Raw genomic sequence first — 25,421 nt, 5'->3', positions numbered from 1 at the left:
ATGCACTTTATACTTACAAACAGTTGTTTGCACAGTTGCTCTTGGGACGTGTAACTGCTTTGAAATGGCTCCAAGTGATAGTTTTAAATAGTTTTTTAGAGTCAGTCTTGAGTGGGATATTCTTGGAAGACAACCAAACTTTCTGACCTGGTTTGAATTCTGGTATTGGGAGGCGGCAACGGTTGGCAATGCGCCAATTTTGGTCAACAGAGTGAAGTACGGCAGAGCGGCTGTCTCCTAAGGCCTTACAGCAACAGCAGAGGTGAACTGATGGAACTGCCAATTCGCTCTCCTGAGAGGGAAAGAGAGGTGGATGATATCCCAGAGAAGCCTTAAAGGGGGACATACCTGTGTCCATGCTGGTTAGGGAGTTTTGGGCGTACTCAATCCAGGCCAGGTGGGTACTCCAAGAGGTGGGATTAGTGACAGTAACACACCTCAGGGCAGGCGATAAGCTGATTATAGCACCAAGAGCTAGACAAAGTGCTTTCCATACCTGGGACATGAACTGGGGTCCTCTATCTGACACTATGTCCAGTGAGATGCCATGTAGATGGAAAATATGATGGGTAAGGAGGTCTGCTGTCTCTTGGGCCAGGGGTAGACTGGGGAGAGCCACAAAGTGTACTGCTTTAGAAAAACGATCCATGACCATGTTACCTTGTGAGGGGGGCAGTGATGAAGTAGAGGGCGCTGTGGGACCAAGGATGACCAGGAATGGGGAGTGGTCAAAGCGGACCAGTGGGGGGTTGATGAGAGGACTTCCCGCGTGCCCAGATTTTACAGATGGCAACATAGGCACAGACATCAATTGTTCAGATTGCTTCAGTTGCCACCAGAAATGCTGCCTCAGGAGGGAGAGGATGCGTTGGGAAGTATGAATTCAATGCACGACCTGGGAATGGACAGATTCAGGTGCAAATATGCGGTTAGGTGGGTTGTTACCTGGGTTAGGCTGCTGCTGCTGCTATGCCCTTCTCACCCCACTTTCAATCTCCCAAGTGAGGACTGTGAGGACACTAAACGGGTTGAAGGAAGGACGGTGTCTAGTGACGCTGGTGACTAGAGTGATTAAGATAGGACAGCACCAACACCAACATTAAAGGCATCAACTTCAACAATAAACTGACAGGATAGGTCTGGTTGATTCAGAATGGGAGCAGAAGTGAACAGTTTCTTCCCCTGAGAAATGGCTGATTCCTCTTCAGGAAGACAGGAGAATGGAATGGAGGAGGGTGTGAGTTTAGTGAAGGGTGCTGCTACCTTACTGTAGTCCCTTATGAAGCAGCAGTAGAAATTGGTGAAACCCAGGGACTGGTGGAGTTGCTTGCGGTTGGTGGAAGCTGGCCACTCAGCCACAGCTCTATCTTTCTTACAGACAAAAAGAAACCTGCCCCAATGGGGGAAGATGAAGGACGGATCAAAGAAGCAGACAGAGAGTCATTAATATATTTCTCCATAGCTTCTCTCTCGGGAGGGACAAATTATAACACCTGCTGGAAGGTAAATTGGCACCAGGGAGGAGGTCAAAAGCACAATTGTAGGGGCAGAGTTTGGACCAAATCTTTACTGAAAACCTGGCTGAGATCATAGTATCCAGTTGAAATGGCTGATAAATCTGGGGGTTTGGGTGGTGACAAAGTGCTGGCCTCTGGTGGTGGCATGGCAGATTGCAGACGAGAGGAGTGACAAGAGCTCCAGCTGAGGATTTCACCAGCTGACCAATCAATGTGTTTTTCATGTAGGGGCGCCATTGGGCGAAAAGCCTCCTTTTTCTCACAATCAGGTTTAACACCCTCACTTGTCAACAGGTGTCCCACATATGAGACCTCCAACACGCTGAAACAGCACTTGTCAGGGTTCAGCTTCAGACCGATAGTCAGTATTCTGTCCAGGACTTCTTGGAGGCGGATATCATGCTCCTGCACAGTTTTGCCCCAGACCAGAATGTCATCCACTATGATCTTGCATGGTAATCCTGCAAAAAGCTGCTCCATGCATTGTTGGAACTGTAGAAATGCCATAGGGCATGCTGAAGAAGTGGTACCGGCCAGCTGGAGTTAAGAAGGTGGTGAGTCTTGATGATTCCTCATTGAGTGGAACTTGCCAAAACCCACACTTTGCATCCAGAACACTGAACACCTTGGCTCCTGGTATATCTGCAATGACCTGCTCCACAGTTTTCATAGGATGGTGGGTTCTGAGGAGTGCTTTGTTGAGGTGTACTGGATCCAAGCAGAGCCTGACTTTTCCATCTTTCCTGCTGGCAGCCACCATGTTTGAGACCCATTCAGTGGCTTCCACAACTGGTGTGATGACCCCTAGTTTGGTCATCCTTTCAAGTTCCGCTATTAATTTGTCCTTAAATGGCAAGCAGCACACATCTAGGTGCACATATGAGCAGGGGTCTAAACTCTCAATGTGGAAGTTGCTTGTGAGCCTGTTGGTGCCTGTGAGTCCAGCTCATTTACTCTGTGCATATATATCTTCTTCTCTGTGTGTTTGAAGATTTGCTGGAAATTGTTTGGCTCTACAACACCTGGAGAAGTGGTTCCATTTCCCACACGCATTGCAGTGCTTATTGAAAGCAGGGCATTTATTTCTGTCAGGTATGTGCTTTCCACCACAGTTTGAATAGAGACCATGTGGTGTGTATAATTCCTCCTCTTTCTTTAGCTCTTTTTTGCCTGGTTCTGACTGCTCATGTAACATGAAAAGCTCTATGGCGGAGTCCAGCATGAGGTCTTTCTGCTTAAGCAACTGTGAACACAGGGCGTCGCTCTGGATACCACACACAACCAATTCCTGAATAGTTCATCAGTGAGCCAAAGTTGCAGCTTTAGGCCAGCAGTTGAAGTGTAGACACATATGACTGTACACTTTCCCCGAGTTTTTGAATCGCAGTGTTAAATATGTGTCGATCCATTATCACGTTTTTCAGTGGCAGACATATAGCATCAAACTCTACCTTGGGATCCTCTCTGTCCTCGTCATCTCCAAATGTGAGGGTTTCATATTTATCCAAGGCTTCGGGACCAGCAGAGTTGAGGAAAGTGTATGCCTGAACTTTTTTTGAGCTAGCAGACTATGCAGTACACTCGCCATTCCTTCCTAAACTTCAGCCAGTTGTCTGCAATATTCTGGTGAAAAACCAGTGGGTTGATACAGCGGAGTACTTGCACCATTATGAAACCATGTAGATGTGCAACATATCCCGGAGGCACTTTTGAAGAACTTATTTGCCACTCTCTTTATTAGCTTCACAGCAACTTCACGTACTAATGTTAACAACCACAACTTCCTGTTGTCTGTTAGAAGAAGTGATCCCCCGTGACCCAGTTGCCAGGCAACCATGACAACACACTCAACAAGGGAGTTGAGCAAGGAATGCCAGCTGACATGTTTTTAAAACATGAAAGTAGAGTTGAAACGTTAAACATGTTTATAGGACACAAATGTATTAATATAAGCCTGAGTCATGTTGCCATCTTGGCTGGCTCCTTGCTGCAGTGAAGCACAGGTGTACTCCATGACTCCTGTGACATCACTGTTGGGTGTGCAACACAACACATTTAAGACCACACCTATTAATGTTCCTGAGTGTGATCGGGTCACACTTGAGAGAGGCTTTAAACAGAGAGCAGCAAAACACTGCTTTTCAGCCTGGTGTTAAGTTACTCTTTAAGAGGAGATCTCTTTGTGGCTGGTATGGACAGGAGAAGAAATTACAGCATGCAAAAACTCTTTCAAGTATACACTACTAGTCAAAAGTCAAACCACACCTTCTCATTCAATAGTTTTTCTTTATTTTTATTATTTTCTACATTGTAGATCAATACTGAAGACATCAAAACTATGAAGGAACACATATGGAATTATGTAGTATACAAAAAAGTGTTAAACAAACCAGAATATGTTTTATATTTTATATTCTTCAAAGTAGGCACCTTTTGCTTTGATGACAGCTTTGCACACTCTTGGCATTCTCTCAATCAGATTCATGAGGTAGTCACCTGGAATGGTTTTCCAGTCTTGAAGGAGTTCCCAGAGGTGCTGAGCACTTGTTGGCTGCTTTGCCTTCACTCTGCGGTCCAACTCATCCCAAACCATCTCAATTGGGTTTAGGTCGGGTGATTGTGGAGGCCAGGTCATCTGACGCAGCACTCCATCACTCTCCTTTTTGGTCAGATTGCCATTACAAAGCCTGGAGATGTGTTTGGGTTCATTGTCCTGTTGAAAAAACAAATGATGGTCCCACTAAGTGCAAACCAGATAGGATGGCATGTCGCTGCAGAATGCTGTGGTAGCCATGCTGGTTAAGTGTGCCTTGAATTTTGAATAAATCACCAACAGCGTCACCAGCAAAGCACCCCCACACCATCACACCTCCCCCTCAATGCTTCACGGTGGGAACCACACATGTAGAAACCATCTGCTCACCTTTTCTGCATCCCACAAAGACACAGCGGGTGGAACCAAAAATCTCAAATTTGGACTCATCAGACCAAAATACACATTTCCACTGGTCTAATGTCCATTCCTTGTGTTTCTTGGCCCAAGCACTCCTCTTCTTCTTGTTGTTCTTCCTTAGTAGTGGCTTCTTTGCAGCAAAAGGGGCTCTAATCTGAGGTGCTGTTAATTTGTGGTTTCTGAGTCTGGTAACCCTAATGAACTTATCCTCTGCAGCAGAGGTAACTCTTCTGTCTTCCTTTTCTCGGGCGGTCAAGAGCCAGTTTCCAAGAAAAAACATTGAATGAGAAGGTGTGTCCAAACTTTTCACTGGTAGTGTGTATGGGTATGTGAGTATTATATTTAATAATCTTAAAAACAATGTCAGATTTAAAAAAGCATCATTAAGCAAATCTGAAGCAAGTAGCAGCATTTTTGGGTGAGAACGTAAAATAATCATTCCTAGCACAGGAGCACACAAAGTGGAGAGTTTGTAAATTCAGAGTGCTTTTGGAATATAACGTTTTATCATCCAGAGCACTGCACCTCGAGTGTCCACGTGCACTCTGGGCACTCTACCTGACGAGACGGAGCAGCAGAGTGGCAAGAGCAGTAGTATATTAACAGTTCAAATAGCACACATAGCTAACTGTAGCAACTGTGGACTGATGGGTGGATTGCCAGAAATAATTTAGCACACATGAGCAGAGAAGAGTGAGCTGTTTGTGTATATAATGTAACTTGACTGCTAGTTAGTATAGCCTCGTTTTTTAAAACTTATTTTCAGAGGCATATTGTTACTCTACATCTTTTACTGTCATCCTCCTCACTGTCACCAGGGTCTTGTACTACTGTGACGGCCCCTACCGAACTGTGTGATATTTAGGTGTTGTGGACAAGTTACTGTGTGGTACTGTTTCTCTTTGAAGGTGCTTGAGGAGGAAGTGGCAGTTGCCAGCCGGATTAGGAGCACCTGGGCTAGGCGCTGCTGCCCAGCCCTGCTCTGCTCTCTCCCTCTCATGCTCTCTCAGCCAGCATCCACACGCCTTTGCTTTGTTTGATTTTGGTTTTGTTTTCACACTACAACACCGCACACCCCATAATGCTCACACATTCACATTCACACTACTGATACTACTGATTTACACACTCCACATTTGTAGTTATTTATTCTAAGTTATTTGCTTATAATGAATAATTGAATTCTCAGTCATCTACTGTGTCCGTCCCGTATTTGTCATGGCCTTAGAGCCAGGTTATAACACTACATTTTGTATTATGGCTGGTTTTGGTTGGATTTTTCTTTTCGTTCATCTATTTTCTGACAGTTGACTCGTTTGTTTATTCACACAGAAAGCACACGCTCTACTACTTTGCACAGCCACACTCTCATTTGATTGTAGAGCATCAGATTAGATTTACAAACACACCCTTTGTCCCATCACACTGTGACCATTTCATGCTTTTATTATTTAGCTAGTATTTTGTTCAGGTATAATGTATATTAAAATATCCATACAATAACTAGGGGCAGGGGTATGTGTTCTGTTAAAGTGGCAACAGACAACTTTTCCCCCCTAGCATGTCCAAACTGATATTATTGTTGGCACCGCCAAGATAACTGGATTGTTTTTGTTTTCATTAGAGTTTCAAATAACAACAACACAGGACGAAACATGAATTTATTCAATCATTTAGTCAGAAATCATCAGACTGAAAGGTGCACGTGAAGAAACATTCTGGCAGCTTGACAGTTTCCACCCATCTGGTTTCAGGCTTTCCACCAGATTCTGGAACCTGACTGCAGGGATTTTTTTTTTTTACCATTCAGCCACAAGAGCATCAGAGAGGTCCAGCACTGATGTTGGTTGATAAGACCTGGCTCAGTGTCTGCATTCCAGCTCATCCCAAAGGTGTTGGGTGTGGTTGAGGTCAGAGCTCTGAGCAGGCAAGTCAAGTTCTTCCATACCAAATTGGGGAAACCATGTCTGTATGGAAATGGCTATGTTTCATGTTGGAACTCTTTCCTCAGAGTTGGAAGAACTCTTTTGTCTTCAGTATCATTATATTCCGGATTAAGATTCCCCTTCATTGGAACTAAGGCACCCAAACCAGGAAAAGCACATCCAGGCCAAGAGTGGACTAAAGAATATGGTCAGTCACAGTATAAATCAAACAAAAAGCAGTGTTCAATCTCAGAATCACCAGGGACACCATTTGTTGCCATCAGACCATCAGAATCAAAGCAGTGGAAGTACTTGGTGATTCAGCAAGTACTTTGACCCCTGATTCACCATTACTGGCTGACCTATCACAAAAAAGATATATATCAAAATGTCGAGTTTTAAAGTTTATTCTTGACTTGAGATTATTCAGTGTTAATGGCTGTTTCCAAGGTCAAGAATCAACTTTCAATCTCAACTTTCAAGCCTACACCTAACTATAATCGAGAGATTTCTGTCCATCCGTCTGTCTGGATGTTATTCGCATATCTCAAGAATTGTTCATCGGGTCTACTTCACACTGTTGTTGAGGAGAGAATGGTGAGATTTTATGTTTCTGTCAACAGTAGTATGCTAGCTCACGTCAACTTCAAGGGTGAGATGTTTATCGTTGCTTAGAAGCACTGTCAGCTGCTCCGGGATGCCTCTCTTGTTGGTTGTTGCGGTCCGACTCCGAAAGTACCAATTTAAATTGGTAAATATCAAACATGATTGACATTATCGGTGTGGTCCTGATGATTCTGTGTGCAGCTCAGGAGGCTTGAAGACCTCTTTAAACGAAGTTTTTGACCATGTTAACCTTTTCCAAATTGTGTTTTTTATATTCTACAACACGACATACAATGAGCAAAATAACCAGTCAGTGCCAAGGCTGACCGTTTCTGCTTTAGAACTGCAGTGTACCAAGGACAGCCGAAAAAAACAGATACAGACAGCCAGGGTTTCATATGTCACAAACCTGAGGAACTAATCACGTCAAATTGCACAGTGGGGCATTGCATCTTATTAACATTATGTTGCTGGGAAATGAACTGTATTCAGAAGAAGTCCGCAGCTTTAGAATTACTTTTTAAAAATCCAGGTACATTACATACTTTTTCTATACTTAATGAAGTTGTAGAGTTACATCCAAGCCATTTTAAAACCACGTAGGGATTTCTTCATGGAAAAAAACTAAAACTAGATATGTAATGGTGATGAACAGAGACTAGTTTTCAGGGTTTTAATTAATGCCATGAGAGGTACTTTAAGACTGGATCTGCAAACCCCTCACTGTACCAGATCATCTCGAAACAGCATGTTTTCAACAGGCTCTGCACTAGAGGATGATAATTCTTGAACATGGAAATTCAAACATCTATAATTCCAGGACAACTGGGCAACTCCATGATGAAGATTTTAAATCCAGTGAGTACAGTGAAAATCTTTCCACAGGGGTCCCCTCAGAGGTAGTGTGGAAGATGGGATCTCTTTTTGGGAAAATGACAAATCCCTGTGAAGATTTCATTCATGGCTCAGAACCTAAGGGACTTTTTAAGTTTTATTTCATTATGAACCGGGTCCTCCACCAGTCTGTGTTCCTTTTTTTATTCTTCTAATTTCTGTATCATTTTTTTCCTAGTTTATATAACATGTTTTTCGGTAATGTTCACTCCTGAGACCATGACATGATGTAAAGCTTCATCGCTGCCATGCCAAAGCTTTTCTTGAAAATAAAAAACTCGAATGCCAAAAATGTGGTTATAATGCGCGCGCACTAACACACACACACACACACACACACACACACACACACACACACACACACACACACACACACACACGAATCGCTTAAAAGCCAGCTCTCTGCACTTTTTTTCTCCGCTTTAAACCACGTGTAGGGTTTCAGCCCCCGACAGTGAGAGACATCTTCCCTGACCAATGAGATGGCAGGGATGTCTCGGTTTTCCTCGGGTCAGGGTGTAATGGAGCCAATCAGATAGCGGTAGAGGCGGGGCCGGACAGTGTAGGCGTGTCCTGCGCTACAAAGTCACTCCAGCCTGGGTAACTGCAACTTCTCTAACTTAGGAAAAGTTGCGCTGTTTGCTCAGAGCTTTGCAAAGCGCTTCAGTCCCCTCACAATAAAACCATCCACCTTTTCCAGTTCTTCTACCCTGCTTTGCTTTGTCATGCATAACAGCCATGTTACTCATCTGCTGCTCTCTCTTCTCTGCATCGGATTGACTGGTAAGTACTGACTTGTTACTCTGTATGATCTGTGTGCTATGCTTAGATATAGGTCAACTCAAGCAGCCCGTTTCTCCAGCTGAGTGCGTTACTAAAAGATCAGTTGTTGGAAGTTGACTGTGGTTTCCTCCTGTGTGGTTGTAAGAGTCCCGCACACAGCGACCCTAATGAGTAACCCTGCATTAATAAGTTGCAGGCTGTTTGTAATAGTCGCGGGCTGTGCAGACCACAGTTGAAGTCAGAAGTTGAACGTGGCTGTACGAGTCACAGGGCATCAGCGCTCACAGTTCAGTCAGTTCACCGAGGCAGGACAGGAGGCTATTTTTGCCCATCGTGGCCGTTGTTTGATGCAGACTGTCTCTCCTCACAGCCCAGTCTGAGCCGGAGACAGATGAGGTGGTTCCCAGGCTGCTGTCCGGGCAGGAGGCGCACCTGTCCTCCGACCACACTGTCCGCACTATGCGCCACCGCGGGCAGCGCTCCCTGGACGGCCCGGGGGGAGGACACTCTGACCCGGGGAATATAATTCTGTCGCTGCCCGCTTTTGGAAGGAACCTGTATCTTAATCTGACGCGCGACAGTAAGTTTCTATCAGGGGACTTCGTGGTGGAGGAGAGGCGCACGGACCAGAGCGCAGCGGTGAGCCGCTTATCCACGAACCGGCTCTGCTTCTACTCCGGCTCCATCGTCAACCACACAGACTCTCTGGCATCTCTGAGCACCTGTGGCGGCCTGGTAAATCCATCTTACATTTTTTGGATTTGTTGATAGGTTTCATGTCATTCAATCCAAGCAGTTGAGCTCCAGACCATTCCATTAAATGTACTGAAAAGGCAGGTTGGATTTCAACAGCTTGGCCAGGGGGAGGCTCTAACAGCAGCCGCTCTGCTGAAGTGCCTCTGAGCATGAGTTTTAGCTCATTAAATCTTAAACCCTACTGACTTGCCAGTGGGTCAGTCAGTTTAATTTTGCACTGTGCAGCCAAACATTGTTCACACCCTTAGAACTATTTGTTAAATCCCACTTTCCAAAGATCCATCTGTCTGGCGGAAATTTTGGAAATGTGTCTAAAGTGATGCAAATGAGTTTCCATCTAATGGGATGGAGCAGCAAGGATTTGACAAAACACTCAAGAAAATAGGAATTTCTCTACTCTCTCGCTACTCAATGAAGTTCCACATTAGCTGAGGCATTTGGATAATGCTGTTATGTAAAGCGAGTGTGCAGGTAGGGGTTCAGGCTAACTCCTGGACTCTTCAGCAGAAACAGGCTTGAAGCCAGCTCTTAAAGTAGACTGTGCTCCTTTATTTCCTCAATATATCCTCAGTGACAGTTTAAGCATTCAGCTGACCTACAATGAATGAGCAGATCATAGTCCAGCTGCAACAGCCACTGTGAGACACATGGTGGGTTTATATGGAAAAAGAACTAGAGGCAGCTGCAGCAGTTGAGCCTGCAGCCTGTGACAGCCTGTCCAGACCAGGACCTGTCAGGGTGAGGGGCTGAGTAGCATTCAGGGTGTCCTCAGTAAAATGAGAAACTGTGTCCCAGTTTCCAGCTTTATACTCATACAAGAAAGTACTGTCCTTGCAGTATGTTTACAGTGCTCCATTGTGGCAAAAATTAGAGTAATGTGCTGTTAGCTGCTGATGGGAAATGATGCAAGACAGAACGTCAACCAAACTGCAGTTTCGGAACACTCATGCCAATTTCAAACCTGAAAACTCAATGAAAGATTTTTTCTTTTTCTTTTTCTGAGCGGTCCCTCGAGTCGTCGTACCACTGAAAACAGGTTATAGACTTCTTACTAGCTGTAAGTAGTCATTTTTCTTGTGCCTTGTGTCCATCAACACACACGCACAAGTTGAGCAAACTTTTCCTGCATCCAGACGTTTTTAAAGGATAATTCCGTTTTACAACAACTTGGGTGTAATTTTTGTCATTTTCTCCAACATTTAACCATGGCACCCAGTAATAATAACACTGTATTCCCCAATATAATGAATGATACATCAGCTGGTGGCTGACACGTTATGCCAATTTTGGTTTAGTGCTGATATTTTTGTATCAGCCTTAAAGTAACAAGAAATGTCAATTGATTATTTTCCATGTGTACTCAGAAGTCATTACTGGATAATTACATACTCAAAAAAATTCTCATGTTTAATCGCTGTCTCAAGGACAACATTTTGCTATTGTGATAGGAAAACACTACCAGCCACGCTTTCACAGCTGGTAAAAATCCAGCATTGTATTGGGCTATATTACTGAGATATTTGCATCAGTATAACGATGTGTGACAGGTAAAGAAAAATTAGCTCAGATGATCATTCAGGCTTGAGACAAACCAACAGGATAAACAAACTTCTTTTGAGGAACACAAAGGTGGAAATTAGCCATGTTGTCTATGTCATCATCCATCTCATTTTGAAGACTGGCTCTTTACATAACCTGCAGAGTACAATGTTATTATAAATGATAGAAATGATGGTCAAACATACGAAAAAAAGTTTTAAACCAGCATTATAATTGAAATGCCATTATTTTTCCAGTGTACAATATACTATCAACCCCCAACCATGGTAACATTACCTAATTGAATTTAATTAGATACAGTCAGGAAGAGATTGTATGTGAATGACTGTAACAAGTTTAGGATTAATAATAACTATGTGTTTGTGTGCACTGTCGATTTCAGTTACGTTGCAGAATTCAGTACTAAATCAACAGCTGAAGTCTGAAACACGAGGCTTTTGTCTTCTATTAGTTCTAAAAGTCTGAGCGACTCAAAGTGATCGGTTTGCCACTTCCAAGTTTCCAAGCCAACTGCTCTTTGAAGCAGTCAGAAAGTAAAACCGGTAGCCACTCTGCCACACACACAAGCACGCACACACACACACACACACACACACACACACACACACACACATGCACATCGCGCTTACTGTGTGTTTGATCTTAAGTCTGGCTCGGAGTGTGATCAGCCTGTCTGTATTTGTCCAGACTTCACACATACACACACACACACACACACACACACACACACACAGACACATACACACATACACTGATGTGTCATAGAAGCCCATACTGTGTTCCCCAGATGCCTTCAAACTCAGAGTAAAGCTGTGATGGGACTTTTGACCTTTTTATAGCTGTTTTTCATTTTTCTTTTGCAGCTGCTTGTTGCTATTATGTTGAAAAGATTTGTTTTAATGTGATGTCCATTCATTGGACTAGGTCAGGCTCAGTGACACTCTAAGTGGGAAAAGCCAATCTCTCCCACACAAACACACCTCACCACAAATGTGTTATGGCTTGCCTGTGTGACACTGATCTCCATAAGGTTTAGGCTATATGTAACACTATCCAGTCACAGCTGCTGTCCTCAACCCTGCAAATCAGTCAGCCAGGATGCCTCAGCTTACACGCACACATCCACACACACACTGTTCATTTGTCATGGTCACAAAGTTTTCAGTTTTATTTGAGTTGTTAAATCAGCAGCTTGTTTTCTGCTGAAGATCAAGTCAAGCGGAGGCCCCTGACACCTTTTCCTTGTGTTGATTCATTGGTCTCTTATTTCTATCAGTGGAGTGGCAGTGGGTAGACTAGTTTGTATTAGTGCATGCAACAGCTTCAACATCTGTGAATGAGGTGGAGGGAGCAGACAGGTACAGGCACTGATGGTTGCTCCTTTACCAGTCATCATAATCAATAAAATATGACCAGTTTGCTGTCAAGGACATCATTGAACATTTTCAGGCTTCCACCCATTTTCTTTATTTAAGCAGAGTTAATATGAAGCCCCTATATTAAAAGGGTAAGGAGCCATGGCAGTTTCAATAAGATCAGCACTTGTCAAAGTAGAGTCCAACTGATACAGGACCACTAATTGATGTTGTAGGCCAGGGGTCTATCACCCCTAAGGTGATAAAGACATGGAGCAGGGACCCCATACTACATACTGTGTAAAAAATTCTGTTCCATGTCAAACTGGACCTACAATAATGTGTTGTACGGCCTATAATGCCATGTATTATCAAGTCAGCAGCAGTTGTAACATGGCCAGTGTTCGGTGTAATAGCCTCAAACTCTGCAATCTTTCTGGTGTTTACTGAGGTGGAGGGTTTATCAGAGTCTCTTGCGTGGTAGGTTACAAAGCAATCAGTTATGGCTCACAAGAATGTCTGAAAATTATAACAGATTATAACAGATTACACATTAGGTCAATACGTTTCAATAATAAGTACATAGCCGAAGGCATACAGTTAGGTTAGCTTGCTCACATAATTTTTTTTGTTCACTTTTTTTTATTAAATGTTTTTTTAAGAATTTATTTTTGCTAAAATATCTTTGTTTGATGTTGATGTACATTTTCAGACATTAAAATGTTTGAAAAAATAAAAAAAGGCAATAATTGCAAAGACACCGTACCGTGCTAGAGGGGTTTGTGTGTCCATTTGACCCTGGGAGCTGTGTTGTCGGGGTCATTAGCTCCTGTCAGGGTCTCCCAAGGCAAATTGGTCTCAGGGGAGGGACCAGTCTAAGAGCAATTCAAGAAGTCCCGATGACTCAGCAAACACAGGGACACAATACCTCTACCGGTATGGGGACACCGGTGCCCCTTCCTGGAGCCAGAACCGTGAGGGGAGCTCACAGGCAAGCGTCTGGTGGCCGGGCCTTAGCCCATGGGGCTCAGCCAAAAACGGCAATGTGGGGCTGCCCCCCTGTGGGTGGTAAGAGAGATGGGGTCTGGTGCATTGTGTCTCGGACAGTGAGCAAGGGCGGGGACCTGGGCGCGTCCTGACCCCTGGCATTGCAGACTGGATTTTGGTATGTAGAATGTCAACTCTCTGGTGGGGAAGGAACTGAAGCTGGTGCGGGCGATAGAGCAGTACAAACTAGATATAATTTGGCTCACTTCCACGCACACTACCGGTTGTGGAATCAAACTCCTGGAGAGGGGTTGGACTCTCTCCTTTTCCAGAGTTGCCCAGGATGAGAGGTACCAGGCGGGTTTGGGGATACTCTCAAGCCCCTGGCTGAGCGCCGGTGTCGAGAAGGGCACCGGTGTGTGGAGAAGGTTGCGATTCCAGGTCGCTGTAACTGTTGTCTGTGCTTATGCACTCAACAGCAGTTGAGATTACCCAGCCTTCTTGGGTGGAAGGGGCTCAACAAGGGACTCCATAGTTCTTTAGTTAGACTTCAATGCTCACGTGGGTGACGATGGGGAAACCTGGAGGGGGATGATTGGGAGGAACGGCCTGGCTGATCTGAACCTGAGTGATGCTTTGTTATTGGACTTCTGTGCTAGTCATGGATTGGCCATAACGAACACCATGTTCGAGCATAAGGTGGTTCATATGTTTACTTTGTACTAAGCCACCTTAGGCCAAAGGTTGATGATTGATTTTGTGGTTGTATCATCAGACCTACGACTGTAGGTCTTGGACACTTGGGTGAAGAGAGAAGCACACCTGTTTGCTGATCACCACCTCATGGTGAGTTGGATCAGATGCTGCGCACAGCAGCCTGTGATTTCCCATTGCTGAGTGGGCCTTAGTCGCACCTCATCCACTTCTTATTCTTTTCATATTCTTCATAATCTTCTTTATTACTTCATATTCTCCTGCAACCGGACATTAGCCAGGAGAAGGCTTGGTAGAGCAATAGCACTTGGTCCAAGTCGGGTCAGCTTAGCTCTGATGCTGCCTCTCTTTCCGCTCTTCCTGGGGTGGTCAGAGCGCTCTCAATCCTCTTGTAGTCTGCTGCACTCAGTCCAAACCCCACACTTCCCTTTTCGATGTTGATAAGTGCATCTCTAGCGTAGGTAGGGCTGGTGCGATGCATCGACGTAATCGATTACGTAAATACGTTAATTTATGTAACGTGCGTCGACGGGGAGGATGTAAGCAGTGCTACTGCCATGCTTGAGCACCTGAAGTGGTAGCATCCCGGGGCGGCTGGATTCACATTGGATCCGGTGGTGCAACGAAATGCCGCAGGTTGGTGCAATGGTGTGGGAGCCACTCCATGGTCAGTGTGTGTGATGTGTTGGGAACCCCCACTGATCAGTTTGCCAGAGGACAAAGCTACTATATTGTTATGCTACAGGCATGCTGGTCCTACTAGTGGTTGTTTGTCCTCATTGACGGATTAAAAATAACAGTAAACAACAAAGATGTGAGGCAGGTCATTACTGTGTGTTTTCAACTGGGGGACAAGACCGAACCAAAGAGAAAGGGAAACTAAATGCACAGAGAAATCTCCATTGTATTCTGAAGTATTTATCCATGCTAAATAACATGCCCTCCTGATCGCCAGATTATTTGATGCCACAACGTGACGTCGGGCTGCGTTTTTCCAAAAGTTGAGTCAGCTTCAAGTTTTTCACCGCAGCCGACGGTGTTTTTTTGCAGAACCCACTGTGGCCTGCACCACCGCAGCCAAACCCCTACCCTCATTAAAATGAAGGGGAAAACCTGCGTTTTTGCCGGATCCAATGTGAATATAAGTCCTGTTCACTTTTTGTCCTCACCCAAATGTAGTATATATTAGTGAATGTTTAGCATTTTTGTTCGATTGGCTCATCTTCAAGTGATTCATTGTTCATCAGATTTGTAGATAATACATATTCGACCAGTCAACAAATCGATTAATGGATTATTTGTTTCAGTACTAGTACTGCTACTAATTCTGATAGTATTTAGATTAGAGGTGGGTGCAATTCATCGATGTGGCGATGCATCGCGATGCGTCACGTGACGATTCGGCATCGATTAATTAACGTCGATGCTTTGCTAGGTCCGCGCATTTAGACAGAAGGTGGCAAATTGGCGGTCTGTTTTGGTCCGCCAATTTGACGCCTCTGAGGGCACACTTACTGCCGCCTCCATTGCTATCTAAATCCGAGGCGTCAATGTGCCGGCAATTGCGGGACATGGGCGGAGGTGTCGATAACGTGCACTGTTGTGCGACCCGCAGCCGGGAGTTTTAAAACCAGGAAACAGCTGATCACAGCAGTCAGTTCATCACTTCATCCGCGAATGTCAAGATGAGCAACTGGAAAGCCGCTGAGATCCGGGAGATGCTACCGTCTCCTCGGTCTCTGTAGCTGACAGCTAGCGGACACAACCAAACAGCTAGTAGCTGCTGACTGTCAGCTGTTGTGTAGCGGCAAGCTACGAACGGTCGCTACTTTCAAATTAAAAGTCCCCCGCTAAGAACCCAGTTCTAAAATCCAATGGGGTGCAATGTAAAGCTCTTATTTTGAAGACAACTTTGTTGTCACTGATCACTGCCCAACTTCGTGCTTCACGCCACGTCACGTCACATGTTTACGCATCATTAAATCCAGGGCTCGACTGTTTTCAGTGTTTTCCGCCAATAGAGGGGGCTCTCCTGCAAGTGGAGCTTTCCCTGGTCAAAGTTAAGTAGGTCAAAGTGCAAATGTTTACATAGTCATAAAATAAAATATTTTGTGTCTTTGAAAAATACAAGTTAAATGTTCAAAAAACCTTGTTATTTACTTTATGAGTGTAGTTTTAGAGGAACTGAGTTAATTGATAGGCTATTTATTTACAAATATAGCCACAGATGAAGACAAAATCAATCTTGTATGGAAAAAAGCATTAAAAATTGCAATAATCGAAGAATCGTGGCCAATAATCGAATCGAAGCTCCCATAATCGAAATCGAATCGAAGCTCCCATAATCGAAATCGAATCGAATCGTGAGGTACCCTTGTTGGAAAACCCCTAATTTAGATAGTATTGCCCGAGTGTATCAGCCTCAGCCAGCGCTGGCACATCGCAAGCATTTACATCCAGACATCTTTAACATACCCTGTCCTTATGTTTATATGTATTGTTTTTATTTGGCTGCAGTTAGGTGTTGTGCACTGCCACTAAATGCACTTTAGTTCAAGTTTTGAGTGTGAGTTTCCTTTTGTAATGTTGTACTGTATTTCTACCACAAGGCATCACTGCTGCTGCCCAGTGTAGCATAAAGTACAGTTATTGTGCGTCGGTCAAGGCTCAATTCACCTTTGGCTCAATAAGTACAGTTTGACATTCACTCTAATGTTTTTTGATTCACATCTCTGTGTGGATCATACATTTTTATTTACTTTGTTAATGTTCAGTTAACAATTAAAAGAATAGAAATATTTTGGTTATCAAAACATTTGACCTCTTTCCCCTCCCCCCAATACTGGAACCAAAACAAACCAGGATCGATAAGCAGAATCGGAACTGGAACCGGAATCTGAATCGATAAAATTCAAATGATATCCAACCCTACTGCCACCGTATTTTCTGCCAATTATGATGCAGATGTCATATTTTGGACAATAACAGTGAAGTTACAACAAACTTTCTAGCATCGCAAACCTTGTCCATTTTTGGTTATTTGCCTCTATATGATTTTATTTTACTTGAACAGTTTTAAATCAATCAATAAATAATTAATTAAATTCTCACTTAAATTGCATTCAGTTATACATTTAAATGCTTGAAGCAACAATTAAGCAATGGTATTTCAAGCTATTTAGCTACATTATGGTTTAAACCAAAATTCCCCAAAATTCTGACTAATACTAGTATTTAGATTTCCAGAGAAAAATGGGGAAATTTAGTAAAAAAACATAACAAAACAAAACAAAAATTCACACTTGCTTCTTGTCCACCATTATCAGATTTTATCAGTAGTTTCTGCTTTGCCATAGTGCATTTATCAAAGCCACAAGCCATTATCTGTTTGAAATAAAAACTTCATTGAGCTGCTTTTAGGAGACCTGTTAGAAAGTAGATGACAGTTGCTCCATGACGTTTTATGATGAAGATGCAGAGTGATGACTGATGATGTTTTCCACCGTCTAAACTTCGAGTTGGAGCTAAGGGTGCTCTAATTATTTGGACACCAATCGTTATCAGCTGATATACATTGTATAAAGCCTGATCAGCGGAGCCCATCAGATTAACACGTGAGAGAGTTTCTCTATGCACTCCACAGGACACTGGCTCACTGGCTGCTAACAGCTCACTAGCTCTCGTCTTGTCAATATCATTACGGATTTTAAGTGACCTCTTGGTTTAACCAGTACAACATATTGGTGAGGTCCTGCCAGCAAGCCGTTTGTGACTGAGGGGATAGAACAATTCTCGCACCGATATGTCTCGCGACTGTGTAACAAGCCAGTGATTGTAACTAGTGCTGACACAGCGCTGAGGAGAGAGAGATAACCATGGTAACATGCATGAGAAGAGGTGCTCCGTTGTTGTCAATTCAATTTATCATTTGCGGTTGTCTGTTGGTAATAAGTACATTTTCCGTTGTCCCGGGTAGGAGGACGATGCTGACTACAGCTGATAGATCTAGTAGCTTACAGTGGAGATAAAAACACGCACAGCAGGATTGAGAGTTTCTGTCCAGAGGAACATGAAGTGGTAAACAGTGAAATGCAGTTCAATGTGACAACACAACAGGTTTATACTAAATACATGTACTGAAGTACTTCAGCTGAGTACAGTTTGGAGGTAAAAGTAATTTGAGTTTGGAGTCACAGACACTTTAAATTAGTGTATGTTTTATCAAACTTACTGTATGTCAGAGATGAACATAACCAGGTACAAGCAGTACAAAGACTGAGACAACTGAGACTACGACAATGTACTTTTTCTAAATTCTTCAGTTTACAGATAACTTTTAATTTTCATTTCATTTATCATATTTCTGTGAATCAATCAAAATAATATAATAATTTATTGCCTCAACATTTTAATGATGATTTTACTATGCCACTAATAGCTTACTATTTGATCACTTGTCATACAATGCACAACATAGTCAAACTGGTACTCTTCATTTAACCCATCCCGAGGGAGTAGAGGGCAACAGTTGCCCGGGGACCAACTCCAGATTTGAGCCACTGCCTTTGGTCAAGGTCACTATATAGATGACAATAAAGTAAAGACATGGCCTTGATTGGTGATTGTTATCGGCCAATACTGCTTTCAGCAATTGGCGGCCGTGATTAGCCCGATAAATCCTGAGAAACAGCATAATAATGAAGTGCTGTGGTGCTGCAGAGATGTCCTTGTCTGCAAATCTTGTTCTCAGTATGTCAAAACAACCACAATATGATTTTTTTTTTTTGCTATATCATGCAGCCCTGAATGGGCATATTATAACTTAAGACATCTTTATATATATCTTTATGTCCAAAAGCAACCTCTATATTATCATATCACCCAGCCTAACAAGGAAGTCTTGCTTCATTTGGTGGCTGTTTTTCCCCCAAACAAAACACCATCAGTCATTTGTTCAAATGCCTGAATGACCAAAATATGAAGTTATAATTATAGTTCCATGGTGGTATCTTCCAGAGATGTTTTAAACTATTTTGTGGCAACTCTGAAGTCTTAATAATTCTGATCTCACAGCTGTCAAGTCCAAGTCAAATTTCAAGTCTTCATTTCTACAGCTCGAGCCTGAGTCCAGTTATCTATCAAGATTCTGTTTTTTTTTTTTTTTTTTTATCAGCATCAAGTGAGTGCTGAAACCTTGTAATCCCACTATGCAGGCAGTGATAGGGAAGCAGTTTCACATCCTTCAAGTAAGTGTAGGTGTGTATGGTTGCTGTCTATGTTTTTTCCCCATACACCTCTATAAATAGCATCTTAAAGCCCTGTTTGTGAAACTTCTGCTGTGGCATCAGATAACCCTAACCCCAGCAGAAGCAGCCAATAAAGTTTGGCCTAATCCCAGACTTAAACATAAGTTGAAATGGAAGTTTATTTATCCATGTTGAGAAACTGGGTCACTCCAGCAGCAGACATACTACAGCAGAAAACAACAGGATTTAATTATATAAATCAATTGTAGCTAAATATGATAATAAACAGAAGTATGGGAACGAACTTTAGCTCTACTTTTTTTAGCTTTCGCCACAGTAATGATATAAGATAGAGAACTGATATCTTCATTTACTGCTACACTCAAACTCCTCCAGCTAAGGAAGGAGGGATTGTAAACCTGCTCAAATCCCTCCAACCACAACTGCCCTCAAATGTTTGTGTTTTACCTTTTTGCTCCAGCTAATGCCTATGAATAGTATCATGTACCCATGTTTGTGGAGCTGTAGAAATACTGTAATCTATCCTCCAGTCCACATTATGATGGCTAACAGCATTTGTTAGCTCTGGGGCTCAGCCGGGAGCGGAATTTCTGCGCAAACGTTGGAACAGACTGAGTTGCTGCACTATTTTATGGCACACCACATCGCTCTTGTCAGAGCAGGCTGGTTCATAGTGGCTGCACTGTGACTGCTGTCCCTGCATTGTGCTGTTTCTCTTCTCTGTTAATTGCTTCTGTTGTTGCTATGCAGAGACCTCACAAATGTGAGCTGGAAAGAGTGCTGAGTGGTATTTCGACTGTTCACACTTGACTTTACTTTATCATGAGCAACACATCCTCATACCAAAATAACTGAATAGGTTGGCAGGCTATCAAGACCTCTGTCATATGCTGCAGTTCTGTGAAGTTTAGGCACTTAAACAACTTGGTTAGGTTTTGTAAAACATTGCGGTTTGGCCTAAAATAACTATGTTACTTTTGTAGCTAAGTTTTGGTTTCACCCTTGACATGAACAGCGGTCTCCTGTGTGAAAGTCCTGTCCTTGTTTAACCTACCTCGTCCTCCACCCTATTCAGACTTTGTTGCTCTTTATACTATTTCACCAGACGCCTCCTTTGCTGCTGTAATAATTACAATGGCCACTAGGGGTTGCTGCCTAACAAGAAACGTAAATGTGGGTTGTATTTAGCTGCTTTCACTGTCAGCCTACATGGTTGTTTTTCTTCATTATGCTCTTGCATAAGAGAGTACCTTAATTTCAGGAAACACTTTTGGAATACTCCATCAGTAGTGCTTGTTGGTTGATTAGCCTCAGGGACCTCCTTCTTCCACACCTTTCAGACTGGAAACGTTTAGCTTCTGCATTCCATTAGCAACTTGTGCAGAGGTTAGCACAACAAGTTCATTGTGGTACAAGACAGACACACAGAAGAGTAATGAAGAGATGGCAAACATTGTGGATTAGACATGCAGTGTCAGTGTTTCTTCACCATGTTAACACATTGAACATATTAATGCACATTTGGTGGCATCACCCAGTCTAAAAAAACAAACATATTCTTATGCATTAGTCTTTTCCCTGCTGTATTGAACTTACTGTACTGAACACTCGTACCTAAACCGATATACATGAACCGAACCATTACTTCAGTGTTCCAATACACCCCTAAGGCTAACCAACCTTCTACAGCTCTGATGTGGCAGTTATTTTCTCATGTTACCACTGTACTGGCACACAACAAAGTAGTTTATTTCATAATTGGTGTGTTTCCATGCATCATTTTTTCGCATTCAAGTCCAGGCAGCTTGTTAAAGTTTTATTGTAGTCAAGTGACTGCAAGTATCAGTGTTTCCTACATTTGGTTTAACGTTCTTCATGTAGATAAGATTACACATGGGTTGTAGCTGCTCCCATGTCTCAGAGACATTTGCATTTGTGTCACCTTCTCAACTGCTGGACATTTGAGACATTTTCTGGAATAAGCATGTTCGCTTTCTTACTGGGAGTTTGATGGAAGATTAATATAAATTCAGTCTTTTTGGATTCAGAACATAGACTAGTGGTTGGGAGTGTTAGCTTGACACAGGGGCAGGGGAAGCTGTTGCATCTCCTGGCAACTTCAAATATCTCTTAGTTACATGCAATGTGTTCTTATCTAACTTACTAATGAATCACCTCTGTCAGACACGGATGGTGTGTGTGGACTGTTTCTGGCGCCTCATTCGACAGGATGACATAATTTTTTGATGCCTTCCAAAAATGTTACAAAGTACAGTTTTATGATATAACATTGTAGTTTGGGTTAAAACACACACACACACACACACACACACACACACACACACACACACACACACACACTACAGCATGTGAATAAGGGGAGTGCCGGCACTTCTTTTTTTCAAGTTCGAGCACTGGAACTAATATAATAATTTCTCCATACTCCTCTCACAAGAATGCTGTGACCTCATGAAAAGAGGCTGACTACCAGCAACAGAGATTGTCTTTACCAATTTATACATGTCTAAGAGGACAACACACACATAAAAGCCCACCCAGGGTTGATGCACATCAACGCCCCTGAAAAGCAGTGATTTTATCACATTCACTCCCCAGCTACCGTACCCTGACTTCATTGTCTGACTGTATGGTTTGTTCATTGTGCACTGTGGGACATGGTGAAGGTGTTTTGCACGGTAGACTCCCTGTCATAGAACATCTCCATATCCCAGTTCCTGCATTAGGAAAGTTTGTCATGATGAAAAGTTACTGTTTGAGATTAGATTCATAAATGACACAGTTTTTTTAATGGAGACACAAGTAAACAAGTAATAACTGCTAGTTGTATCCATTATTAACAAATACAGAATCGGTGTTTGTTGTGCTCCCGTTCGGTCCTGGATGGGTGTTACTGTGATGTTTTAACTTTGCTGGACAAGTGGGTAGCAAGGAGAGTGACATACAGGGGCAGCTAGTGGAGCTTAGATTCTTAGCTCTGAGACACACCAGGTGTGGAGTATGAGTTCGCACTGTGATAGTGCTGACTCAGCAGAAGGTACTCTGAGTGCCACCCTCCAGCACGTTTTCTTTACTTTCCTCTAATGCTTCAGTTTACAACAGCTGGCGGAATGATCATCTGTAGACAGTGAAATAGACCAGTTACACAAATTATACACCCTCTGTTTATGAGGTTTAAGTGCCAGGATGTTTGTTTTTCTTTGTTTACATCTGTGAATACTGTTGCTCACTATTGGCCCTTCAACCTGTATGGTTAAAAAGACACAACTTCCTGTACACTGCAGGGATTTGCCAAAAAGAGCTATCAGACAGTGATTATGTAAAATAGCTTAAATGGCTATAGTCTTATTTAAATTTGGGATCAATTGTCGCTATGTACTCACAGCAGTAAGGCTTGGGAAAAAATGTGACATTTTGGTCTGGGGTTTTCCCTTTCAGGCTGTACACTGATTGGTGGAGCTTGTTGTAGTAGTATGCAGCATAAGAGAAATCTCTGCAGACAAGTTTTCTGAGGGGAAACCTCCTTCTGCAGAGATGAGAGAGGCTGGGTTGCACAGCTCTCCTCCGGGTTCGGTCTTTGGTAAACATGGGGCAGTTTTGGCTCGGACCACGAGGATAAAGACTGCGGCTTAGGCAATGGTAAAATCCAAACATTTAGGTGCTCACTTTGAGTAACAGCTGCAAAGACAAAAGCTGATGCTCTCAGCAACACGTTACGATGGGACTGCTGTGAAACGGGCGTGCAGCTGTTTAAGGTTCTCTGCGCACCTTGCTGTTGCATGGAACTGATTGTTAGGTGCGCTCTTAGACAGTGGGAGAAGGGAGTTTTCAAACCTGGGCGTACTGTGACAATTGGTGCCACCTACTCGACACTAGGGTCGCTGCACTTTCTTTGTTTACCAGACTTTGTTTGTGCAAGGAGGCCGCCTTTAGGCTTTGGTCAATGCAGGCCACTCTATTGTTAGAACCATGCGGTGAGGGTCCCAACAACACCATACTACTATTCCCAAACATGACAATTCACATATTATATCATTTTTTTGTTTTACTGCTATTATTATGGTATAGCAAATTATGTGGTGGTTGAAGATCCCCTGACATCACTGTATCCTCCTGTGTGTTACTCTGTCTTTACATTGTCAGTAACGTACTGTAGGTGCAATTGAAGTATTGTGAGTTAGCAGAGCATTGCAGTCATCCACATTCAGTCTCAGTCTTCTCTGCCAGTCCAAACCCCTAAATTTACTTTCTCAAATGATTTTTTTTGAATGAGTGTTGGCCCATCACTGCTGCCGTTGATATTTTCATAACCTCAGGTCTTGGTGATTTTCTTCAACATAGAATGTCTGGATGTTTCTATAGGAACTGTCTTTTGTCCCAGATAACAGCAGGGGTGGCTGGTTAAAGTGCTGTGAAGTGATTTTCATGTGTGTGCCAGACAGAAAGCCATGAGTCCCGAGCATTTGCGCTAGCTCTTTGTTGACAGTGTGTGTGCACATCGTTTTGCAGACATTGTTTTTCAGTCAAACAGTGTGAGTAGTACTGTAACACGTTTCTGTCAGTGAAATCTCTGAAGGTAGTGGGGAAGAAGACTTTTTTAGGATAAGACCTATGTGAAACTGCTACAGAATCCCACTTGTACAATCATTTCAACTGTGTTTTGCAAATGCGTCACATAACATACAGTAAATGGTGCCTCTGTCATAGCTGATAAAAATAACAACAAAATGTTATGTAACAGTTCCAAGGAGTTCTCAGAAAACAAACAAATGCCAAATGTCTGTACAGCGCAAAATGGTCCATGAGGTTGCTGTATATAAAGTGCCAAAAAGGGCGCTTCAAATGAAGTACTTGTAAACTATGGTATTGTGGAATGGGGATGATAAGCTTTCATGAACTGGCTGTGGACAGAGTAGCTATAGTGTTTAAACCATTGGTGATCATAAGAAAGAAATTGCAAGATACGGCAGAGCAAAAGCTGTAAAAGCTGGTGACATTATATTGAAACACTCTCCATCACTGTATACCTTGCAATTAACTTTGTACTTTTCTTTCCTCTAAAACAAGTGTCGTCATGAGAATCCTCACAGTTTCATGTCTCTGTTCTGTGCACAGACTGGGCTTATCCAGATTGGGGAGGACAGCCTGTTCATTCAGCCAGTGGATGAAAACGACCCATCACTGTCCTTCTCTGGACTAAAACACCGACTGCTGCGACAGCGGCGCTCTGCCGAGACCACCTCGGCTCCAGATGCTGAAGAGCCAAACTACTGTGGGACTGTACAAGGTGAGTGAAGAAGAGATGCCAATCACCCTTTGTGGAGGCTGAAATGAGTCCACAATCCTGCAGGTTCATCTATAGACTTCATCACTTCCATTCCATGCATTTAGCCTTTTCTACTCAAACATGCACCTCAGGTAGTGTTGTTAACATACAGCAGTTGCCAATCCTACGTATTAACTCCCAACTCAGTGTAGGTTTTTTTGTTGTTTTTAAAATCTGCAGCATTTTCATGCAGTTGAGTTTCAATACTTCAAACATCTTGTGAGTTATTAGACTAGCTCAGAATTGGCAAGTCTGCGTTAGTAACCACAGAGCAAAGAATGATGTGTGACCCAAGACAGATCCAACCAGATATGGTAATTGGTAGACCCACGTCATAGCAGGTTTCCTCATTCAGACTGCTCACCATCAACAGTAACAGGATAGTAGTGGTTTATTCCAACTTGGAAGGAATGATGGCCAAAACTATGAAAATGAGATCCAGGTCAATAGCTGAGGTCTGGGAAGATTCTGACATCACCAAAAAGAAGTCTGACGGGTCAAGAAACACAAGCAGTCAGATGAGCAGAGAGGTTGGAAACGAATCAGCAGGTTAGACAAAGTTATTTTGAAGAGAAGACAAAAGTGAATGATAGAATTATAACTCAGACATCCATCACAGTTTACAGCCCTACTTCCTGCTTCAACTTTGACCTGATGTACTTCCTGTAGATGTGTGCACAGTTATCTTGTTCAGGTGCGCTCAAGTTTCGTCTGACCTCTGAAGAAATTGGTTTGGTAACATTAGAATTGACTGTTGGTT

The 25,421-nt window shown here is 42.9% G+C and overlaps 1 protein-coding gene across 2 annotated transcripts in view; it reads left to right on the top strand.

Moving 5' to 3' along the window:
* Positions 1–8,538: 8,538 nt before the first annotated feature.
* The window catches only part of adamts17 (ADAM metallopeptidase with thrombospondin type 1 motif, 17), a 113,763-nt gene continuing 96,880 nt past the window's right edge, over positions 8,539–25,421 (top strand). For both annotated transcript variants that reach the window (XM_084342278.1, XM_084342277.1), the window contains exons 1-3: positions 8,539–8,678; positions 9,049–9,413; positions 24,451–24,622. In XM_084342278.1, coding sequence (XP_084198404.1) covers positions 8,621–8,678; positions 9,049–9,413; positions 24,451–24,622 — 595 coding nt within the window. In that variant the 5' untranslated portion in view covers positions 8,539–8,620. The remainder of the gene's footprint in view (positions 8,679–9,048; positions 9,414–24,450; positions 24,623–25,421) is intronic.

The sequence above is a fragment of the Pagrus pagrus genome (assembly GCF_965226575.1).
Source record: "Pagrus pagrus genome assembly, chromosome: 1".
NCBI lineage: Eukaryota > Metazoa > Chordata > Actinopteri > Spariformes > Sparidae > Pagrus > Pagrus pagrus.
The sequence above is the reverse complement of the archived record's forward strand: the minus strand, read 5'-3'. Positions and strand labels throughout refer to the sequence as shown.